The 10,590-nt window shown below is 37.6% G+C and overlaps 1 protein-coding gene across 1 annotated transcript; it reads left to right on the forward strand.

Annotated features, from left to right (window-relative positions):
• The first annotated feature begins 8,578 nt into the window (after positions 1 to 8,578).
• On the forward strand, positions 8,579 to 10,139 carry LOC123641224 (calcium-binding tyrosine phosphorylation-regulated protein-like). Its single transcript, XM_045555775.1, is given in 3 exon segments — positions 8,579 to 8,881; positions 8,883 to 9,588; positions 9,591 to 10,139. Coding segments are annotated over 3 exon segments (1,449 nt in total). The 3' UTR covers positions 10,031 to 10,139.
• The last annotated feature ends 451 nt before the right edge of the window (positions 10,140 to 10,590 follow it).

A 10,590-nucleotide genomic window follows, 5' to 3' on the forward strand; every position in this document is an offset into this window, starting at 1 on the left:
AAACTAAGAGAATCAACTGAAAACTATGTACAACACTTATAAGTACTATTATAATATTAGTCAAAATGTTGACCACAGAAATAGATTAATAGCAATAGATTTCATATATATTAATAATTAATAATATTTTATTAAGTAATAGGTGTATAGTATAATAAATAATGTAACATAAAATGGTTCAATTCAAATTAGCAACATTTATGCAAAATATGTTGGGACTAAATTTAATAAGTATTGTGAAGACTATGAGAATAAAAAATCACAACATTCTACTGAAGAATATAAATAAAAACATTAATAATGGAAGTACTAGTTTGCTAAAAATGAAAAGGGAACATATTTAAAACAAATATAGTAGACTATGTTAATTGATTTTCTACATATAAAAATTAGTACACAGCAAAGAAATATGGGCTAATAAGGCAAGCAAGCAATTTACAAAATAATTACCGCAAATGATCAACAAAACTATGGAAAGATTTTAAACTTTCCATGTAATTAAATAAATATTGATTAAAGTGGGCACTATTAGAGGCCAAAAAGAAGATAATGATAGAAAGAACATTGCAACTACCTGCAGGGGAGTTTGGCAATTTTGCACTCTCATCTACTGCTGGGAATGTACACTGGCATAGCCTTTGGGGAGGCATTTTGTTAATGTATGTTAAAATTGAATATATGTCTCTCCTTTAACCTAGAAATCAAAATTTTAGAATTTATCTTAAGAAAAATACTTAGGCACATGCACAAGATGTATATATGAGGGTGTTTACTACATCATTGTTTTTAAAGGAAAGACAAAGCATTAATATAAATATTCATCAATAGGGGAATTGTCAAATCAATTATGGTATGTATGTATAAAGAAATTATCTGCTGCCATCAAACATGATGCATATATATAGTTATTGACTTAGAAAGGTGCCTATAATATGGAGTTAAATAAAACAAAAAGATCAAACAAAAACCAAAAACATAAGTTATAACACCTTTGAAAAGAAACATTTTTCTTATAGCTATAACTCATTCATGTATAAATAAGTTCTGGAAGCATATAGTCAGAATATCCAGAGAGAAATTATGGGTCTTTGTACTCCTCAGTATGTTTATCTGTGTTTTCTGAAGTTTCTGCCATGAGCGTATGTATTTTTCAATATAAAATACAGATGAAGGTTTAAGAAAAAAGTATCATCGTGGGTTAGAGACTCTGAGAGGTGAGCTGATCTGGTATATTGCTCAGTATAGCCAAATGTTTACACCCAAAGACATGGACACCTAGTAACAATTTTTCTGCTTCTGGAGCAGTTAAAATTGCTTCCTGTATAGGCCATTTTTTCATTGATGGGCATATACACAGTTTAATTTGAAAATAAATAAGACAAGTGCAAAACTCTCCTCTCCAGAACATTTATGCCCTGCCTAAACAACTATAAACAAACCATCCATAGGTAGCCAGAGTTGAGAACATCTCATTTTGAAAGTATAGAATGTATGTTCCCTCATACAAAAAACCAGTTTCTTAGGTAAGAATATAAATTGGTACAACCATTTTGGAAATCTGACAGTGTCCGCTAAAGCTAAGTAGACATATATCCTGTGATCCAGCAATTCCATTCCTGGGCTTATGCCCAACAGAAATGAATGCTTATATTCACCAAAAGCCCTGTGCATGAATGGTCATGGCAGTTTAATTCATAAGAGTCAACAACTGGAAAAAATCCAAATGCTGTAGTCATACTATGAAATACTACACAGCAACGAAAAGGAACAAACTACTGCCAAACGCAACAACATAGATGAATCTCACAGACATTACTGTGAGTGAGAGAAACCAGTCATGGAAACATCATCACTATTTGATTCCATTTACATCATTTCAAAAAAATAAAAAAGTAATCAATCAGAGTAATAGTTGGCTTAAGAATGAAGTTATTGCCTTCAAAGGAGACAAGCAACCTTCTGGGATATTAGAAATGCTCTATATAGCTTAATTTGAGTGGAGGTTATATATGTGTATACATATGTAAAAATGTACTGAGCTACACATACAGATTTGTGCATTTTACTTATATCAAGGTTATGCTTCAATTAAAAAGTTTTTTAAAAAGTAACTAAAAATAAAAAGTCAATCTTTCCAGGAAGGGAAAAATAGTTCAGCACACTAAGCAGAGGCTGTTTCAGGGTGTTATGTAGTCAGCACATTTTCAGGCGATGGGAAGATTATTATATCATCCGAATACATTTAATTATTACAACTGGCCAGCAGTCATTTATAGAAATTGTTCATAAATATTTAAACACACTGCCTGGGAACATTTCTAAAGAGCTTTTAATACCTCCCAGTCGAAGTACATTGGTGTGATTTTCCAAGATCATGCTCTTGACATTGAAGTTATTGAAAAATCCAGTGCAGAGTGACTGATGTTAGTAAGAAAGAAATCCATTGCTTTCTTGTCCTTTGTTTTACTTTATATTCCTTTATTTTAGGCCCATGATATTCATTATGCTTAAATGAGTTTCTAAATATGGAAATCCTGCCTGACACTTTCCAGTTTGCCCACCAAACTGGAGTTACCAAACTCCCCCACCTAAGGGCTCTGAGTCAGGTCTCTATTGGCAAATCTGCCTGATGGTTTATCTATAGGAGAAGGAGGATGGAAGAGAATTTGGCAAGGACAAACCATTAAAATGTCATGAGCAGTTCTAACAATTTTAAGATTCCTTTAAAATTATTTCATTCTATCATTTCTTTACTGAAATATTTTGCTTCTAATTAATGAATTTCCAGGCTTTCCTGGTTCAATAGTTTCTTTTTAGTATAAACATTCAGTCACTCAAAGTTGAATGCTTTAGCAGGTCTCTGAATCTTTTAAATGGTCATTTTGGCAAGACTATGACTTTTCAGGTAAGATGGCTCTTCTCTCAACTTTCCTTCTCTTACATTGCTGTATTCCTAGATGGTATTTGAATATCTGAGAATGAGACGGGAGATACGTCATTAGTGAGCCTACATGGTTGCAAAGCCAAGCAGATCTAGGATTGCTTTGTGTCTTCTGCTTCCTCGGGTGTCTCTCCGAGGAGATGTCCCTTTGCTGGTAGCTTGTATGCTGTACACCCTGTTGCCATCTATACTTAAAGCTGGAGTGTTGATCTCTCCCAGCTGGGTCAAGGTTCAGCCGTATTCCCTGGTGATCTCAGGCTCTCCTTTGTCCTAATTGGAGTCATAATCTCTGAATATCTGCACATTCTCCATCCAGTTCTTGGCCTAGGTGTTCTATCCTGCAGGACCCCTTTTCTCTCAACTTAGTAGATCCTGGGGCAGGGTGTCTTGACTTCACTCAGCTCCTTGGTATCTGCCTGCGGGGATCTGTGGAAATTTCCAAATCTAAATTCAGGCCATGAGGCAGTAGTCTTTAGCTTTAGGGTGCATCACAATCACCCACCAGGAGGTCTTGAAGCACAGGCTGCTGGGCCCCACCCTCAGAGTTGCTGACTCAGTGTGTCTAGAGCGAGGTCTAAGAATTTGCGTTTTGAACTGATACTGGTGCTGCTGGGGCAGTTACCTTTTGACAACCACTGGCCAAAGGAGAATAAAGCCAAGCTCAGGAAAGCGGAAGCTTTGGTACTTCCAATTTTACCTTGCTATAGCTTGATATAGTTGATGAGAACCTATGAAATCATTAGCTTCTAGATTCCCTAAAGTGAATTAAATATATATATATATATATTCATATATCACCTGTCTTTGAGGTTCTCCTTATCTAACTAGTCCCTCTTTGGGTTTCTCATATTTCCTAATCTCTACTCAACTTCCTTACATCCTTTCATCTCTTCACAATCAGAATAAATAGATTTGGCTTTCACATCTCCTATATGCAATACTGTCACCCTAGGCAACAAGCCAAATAGCACAGCTGTCATAGGAAGGCAAAGTATCTTCTTTATACTTTACAGAAGACCTGGTTGTGCAAATGCTCAGGATATTTAGAAAAATTTCTCTTTCTAAAGAAAGTCTGGCTTTGAAGACAATTGTCTTTCTGAAGGATCAGAGCTTGGTCCAACTAAAGAATGACTCTCAGAAGCTTAACTTTTTCCCTTTCTATCCTGTTGTAACAATCCCACCTCTCTGCTTTCTGCCTCCCTTCATCTACAGCAGGCAATTGGATATCTCCAGTTAACTAGGGAGAAGATTATGGTCAAGGAATTACAAAATACAGAGGTCATTAATATTTTACTCAATTATCTTTTTTATGGATAATGTCCATTAAGGACCCCATTCTATTTCTTTATTTGAGGGACCGGTGACCAAAGACCTCAAATTACAGAGCATGTTGCATATTATAAAGTAGAAAGTGAATGTATCCCTAGTGCTAAAATAGTATTTAAATTACTTAATTAAGCTCTATGGAACCAAAAATCCCTATATACTGTAATCATTTTCAAATATTCGCTTTCCTGCCAATAGCTATATTTTGCCAGGTTGTGGAGACAAAGCAAGTTGGCAAGATGACAAGAAACCTGTAATTGGCAGTACAGAAAATCTTTCTACTGCCAATTTCAGTGGCAGGTGCCTGGAATTTGATAAGATATGAAAGGAAAATTTGTTGCTATGATTCTGAACTTTATAGAGAGCCACTTCCTGCTATTTTAATGTTAATCACTTCAGATCTATGCTGGTCAGATTTTTCAGGTACGTATGCTATCTTAGTGGGCCTACCACCTCAATACAACTCTCCAAATTTGGGGAAGAAATATAATAATTAAACAGGTGGAACATCTAGACAACAAATAACACTCCATAGAATGAAGCAGAATAGACCCTTTTATATTTAAAATTACATTGAGCATTTCCTGTTTGTGGAGCTAACTAAAAACTGACTTATTTAATGTATTGACCTTGTACTCTTGTTGGATTTCTTGAACTATCTTTAAAGACAACCAATTTTTAAACCATGCCAGAGGTATGATGGTTGGTGTATTTGCCATGTACATCAGCCAGGAATGGAACACAGTCATTGACACCTTACTGATAAAGGAAAAATTTTACCAAGCCTTTGTTTACTTTTGGACTTGCTCATGTGGCATCTAATTTCTACCAGTATGAACACAAAGAAGTCTTTTACATTAAAACAAGAAGCAAAATGAGTACCATTGTATGTTATTCATTGTCTTAATTAAGAGATCTAACCCTGAACACCATCTCCTTTCAGTGAGGCTCACTTCCCTGGTAGACTTCACCAATAAAATGGGCATCTGCTTTTCCTAAAGTGGATCCTAGTATTCCCATTTTATCCCACCCATTTTCCCCAGAGTTTTTCTACTTTTTCATAAAGAAGGGTCTTTACTGTAGAGAAGTTAGTCAGAAGAAAAGAAAGTTGTTTTCAGGGGAGTCTACATTGAGTAATCTTCTTTTTTTTTTTAATTTCAGCTTATTATGGGGGTACAAAAGTTCAAGTTATATATATTGCCCATGCCCCCCTATCCCCCCGAGTCTGAGCCTCAAGCATGTCCATTCCCTAGACAGTGCACACATCGCACTCATCACGTAGGTATGCATCCATCTCCAACGCCCACCCCCATCCTCCCGAGTCAGAACTTCAAGCGTGTCCATTCCCCAGACAGTGCGCATTGCACTCATCAAGTAGGTATACACCCATCCCTTCCCCCCAGCCCCCACCTCTGTCTGATACCCAATTGGTGTTATTCCCAAATGTGCACTTAGGTGATGATCAGGAAAACCAGTTTGCTGGTGAGTACATGCGGTCCTTATTTTTCCATTCTTGGGATACTTCACGTAATAGAATGGGTTCCAACTCTCTCCAGGAGAACCAAAGAGATGCCATATCACTGTTATTTCTTATAGCTGAGTAATATTCCATGGTATATATATACACCATATTTTGCTAATCCATTCATGAATTGATGGGCATTTCGGTTGTTTCCACATATTTGCAATTGTGAATTGTGCTGCTATAAACATTCAGGTGCAGGTGTCTTTTTTATAGAATGACTTTTGTTCTTCTGGGTAGATGCCCAATAATGGGATTGCTGCATTGAATGGTAGGTCTGCTTGAATCTATTTAAGGTATCTCCATAGTGCTATCCACAGGGGTTGCACTAGTTTACAGTCCCACCAGCAGTGTATGAGTGTTCTTGTCTCTCCATATTGACGCCAACATGTATTGTTTTGGGACTTTTTGATACAGGCCATTCTCACTGGAGTTAAGTGATATCTCATTGTGGTTTTGATTTGCATTTCCCTGATGATTAGAGATGTTGAACATTTTTCATATGTTTGTTAGTCATTCTTATATCTTCTTTTGAAAAATTTCTATTCATGTCCTTTGCCCACTTTTTGATAGGGTTGTTCGATTTTTTCTTACTGATTTTCCTGAGTTCTAAATAGATTCTTCTTATCAGTCCTTAATCTGATGTATAGTATGTGAAAATTTTTTCCCATCCTGTAGGTTCTCTGTTTACTCTCCTGACTGTTTCCTTGGCTGTGCAGAAGCTTTTTAATTTGATCAGGTCCCATTTATTTATTTTTGTTGTTGCTGTGATTGCCTTCTTCATAAATAGGGGTCTTCTTCATAAATTCTTTGCCTAGGCCAATGTTTGTAAGAGTCTTTCCTACTTTTTCTTCCAGAATTCTAATAGTTTCCCACCTAAGGTTTAAGTCTGTTATCCACCGTGATTTGATTTTTGTGAGAGGGGAAAGCTGTGGGTCCTGTTTTAGTCTTCTACATGTGGCTATCCAGTTTTCCCAGCACCATTTATTGAATAAGGAATCTTTTCCCCAGAGTATGTTTTTGTCAGCTTTGTCAAAGATTAGATGGCTATATGAGGATGGTTTTATATTTGGATTTTCTGTTCTGTTCCACTGGTCTGTGTCCCTGCACTTGTGCCAATACCAAACAGTTTTAATAATCACAGCCTTGTAGTATAGTTTGAAGTCTGGCAAATTAATACCTCCCATTTTGTTTTTGTTGCTTATAATTGCTTTTGCTAAACAGGATCTTCTCTGGTTCCATACAAAGCATAAAATTATTCTTTCTATGTCTGTGAAAAATGATGTTGGTAATTTAATAGGGATTGGATTGAATCTGTAGATCACTTTGGGCAGTATAGACATTTTAACAATGTTGATTCTTCCGATCCGTGAGCATGGTATGGTTTTCCACCTATTTACATGTTCTGCGATTTCCTTCCTCAGTGTTTCATAGTCCTCCCTATCGAGGTCCTTTACCTCCTTAGTTAAATATATTCCTAGGTATTTTATTTTCTTTGTTGCTATTTTGAAGGGTACTGAGTCCTTAATTTGGTGCTTCGTTTGACTGTTATTGGCACATATGAATGCCTCTGATTTGTGTGTATTGATTTTGTATCCTGAGACTTTACTGAATTCATTGATCAATACCAGGAGTCTCTTTGTTGAATCCTTGGGGTTTTCTAGATATAACATCATATCATCAGCAAAAAGTGAGAGTTTGATCTCTTCTTTCCCTATTTGGACTCCCTTGATTCCACTCTCTTGCCTGATAGCTCTTGCAAGGACTTCCAATACTGTGTTGAAAAGTAATGGGGACAGTGGGCAGCCTTGTCTGGTTCCAGTTTGAAGTGGGAATGTTTTCAGTTTTTCCTCATTCAGTATGATGTTGGCGGTGGGTTTGTCATATATGGCTTTTATCATTTTTAGATAGGTCCTGTCTATGCCTATTTTGTTAAACATTCTTATCATAAAAGGGTGTTGAATTTTGTCAAATGCTTTTTCTGCATCTATTGAGAGAATCATATGATCTTTATTTTTGCTTCTATTTATGTGGTGAATTACATTTATAGATTTGCGTATGTTAAACCATCCCTGCATCTCTGGGATGAAGCCCACTTGGTTGGGATGGATTATTTTTTTCATAAGCACTTGGATTCGATTTGCTAGAATTTTATTGAGAACTTTTGCATCTATATTCATAAGGGATATTGGTCTGTAGTTTCCTTTTTTTTGTTGCATCCTTTCCTGGTTTTGGTATTAAAATTATGTTGGCTTGCTTAAATGTGTTGGGGAGAATTCCATCCTTCTCGATGTTGAAGAATAGTTTATGTAGGATGGGCACCAGTTCTTCTTTGTAGGTATGGTAAAATTCAGGTGTGAACCCATCTCGTCTAGGGCTTTTCTTTTTGGGGAGGGTTTTTTATTGCTGTTTTGATTTCAGATCTAGATATTGGTCTATTCAGGAATTCTGTTTTTTCCTGGTTGAGCCTGGGAAGGCTATGTGTTTCTAAAAATTTGTCCATTTCCTTCACATTTTCCAATTTGTGTGTATAAAGAATTTTGTAGAATTCGTAGATAATATCATGTATCCATGTGGCATTGGTTGTGATTTCTCCTTTCATGTTCCTGATGGAGGTTATTAGAGTTTTTTCTTTTCTGCTCTTGGTTAGTCTAGCCAGAGGTGTGTCTATTTTGTTTATCTTTTCAAAGAACCAACTTTTTGTTTTATTAATCTCCCTTATGGTTTTTTTGTTGTCCTTTTCATTTAGTTCTGATTTGATCTTAATAATTTCTCTCCATCCTGTCAAAATGATTTGTTCAAAGCCCAGACTTGTCATACTTTATGGCCTCAAGACTCTGCTATAGGGAGTTAGCAGAGCCATTCTCAAAACCAATCCACCAAACATCACCCAGTTTACAGCAGCTTATTTTAAAGAACTTATTGTGTTCAGAGGAGGGAATACTTCTCTGGATATAAAAGATCTAGTTAAACAGTTTCATCAGATTAAAGTAGAGAAGTGGTCAGAAAGAATGGTACAGAAGAAGAAACCAGAATGTGTAAATGAACCAGAAGGAACATCTGCAATTTCTCCAGCACCTACACAGGTGGAAAAAATCTACAGACACAGAGAAGGACAATATAGCTGGAACACTATTTAGCAACAAAACCACCCAGTTTCCATCAGTTCATCCTGAGTTCTTAGAGCATGAGAGCACAGCTGAAGCAGTTCATGGTCTGTCTTCTAAACCAACCACCCCTAAGACTGCTAGCCCACCCTCATCACCACCTCCAGCAGGTGTCTCTCCAGAGTTTGCCTATGTCCCAGCTGACCCAGCCAAGTTTGCTGCTCAGATGTTAGGTAAAGTTTCATCTACTTATTCTGATCAATCTGATGTTTTAATGGTGGATGTGGCAACCAGTATGCCTGTTATCAAGGAAGCACTGAGCTCAGAGTCTGATGAAGATGTCACAGTGGCCACTTCTCCTGTGTATTCTAGAGAAGTGGTAGCAGTGCAGGTTGTGAGCCAGAAATCTGACCATGTAGATTTGGGTCCTAAAACTAAAGGCAATAAGGCTGAACCATCAACAGCTTCCTCATTCCCCTTGCAGGATGAACAAGAACCTCCTGCTTATGATCGAGCTCCTGAGGTCTCTTTGCAGGCTGATACTGAGGTTACATCAACTGTTCATATATCATCTATCTATGAAGATGAGCCTGTAACTGAAGGAGTTGTTTATGTTGAACAAATGCCAGAACAAATATTTATCCCCTTTACTGTTCAAGTTGCTTGCCTTAAAGAAAATGAGCAGTCACCACCAGTAGTTCCAAACCTGTAGTACACAAGACAGTCTCAGGCATGTCTAAAAAATCTGTAGAGTCTGTAAAACTTATACATTTGGAGGAGCATGCAGAATATGATTCCTCAGTACATGTGGAGGCAGAAGCTACAGTTCTACTCTCTGACACTTACATGAAAGTTCTGCCTGAGGTATCTGCACAGCCCCTGGATGCAGAGGGCTCCATCACAATAGGCTCTGAAAAATCTCTGCATCTTGAAGTGGACATCATTTCAATGGTCGCTGACAAAAGTGGGCAGGAGGAGTCAGGGGAAAACTCTGCACCCCAGGAGATCCCCAAACCTGTGTTCCCTGGGGAAGTGGCAGATGTACATGTAAAATCATCTGGTGGCTCCATTCCTCCTTTTCCAGAAGGTCTCAATGCACCAGAAATTGAACCAGAAGGGGAAGGCAGCACCTGACAAGGTTTGATGAAGCCAGCACTAGCAGCAAGTGAAGCAGGACAACCACCACCATATTCTAACATGTGGACCCTTTATTGTCTAACTGATATGAATCAACAGAGTCACCCATCACCACCACCTGCACCTGGGCCTTTCCCCCAAGCAACCTTCTATTTATCTAATCCTAAGGGTCCACAGTTTCTGCAGCATCCACCAAAAGTCACTTCTCCAACTTATGTGACGATGGACAACAGCAAGAAGACCAGTGCCCTCCCTTTTATCTTAGTAGCCTCAAATGTTCAGGAAGCACAGGAATGGAAAGCTCTTCCTGGACATGCTGTTGTTTCACAGTCAGATGCCTTGAAATGATATGCTGCAGTACAGGTGCCCATTGCTGTTGCTGCATATCAGAAATTCCAGAAACATACCCTAAATCCCCAGAATACTAGTCCTCCTACAAGTGGACAAGATGTCCCCAGACCACAAAGCCCTGTTTTTCTTTCCATTGCTTTCCCAGTAGAAGATGTAGCCAAAAAAAGTTCAGGATCTGGTGACAAACGTATTCCCTATGGAAGTTA

Source organism: Lemur catta, chromosome 1 (genome assembly GCF_020740605.2).
Source record: "Lemur catta isolate mLemCat1 chromosome 1, mLemCat1.pri, whole genome shotgun sequence".
NCBI lineage: Eukaryota > Metazoa > Chordata > Mammalia > Primates > Lemuridae > Lemur > Lemur catta.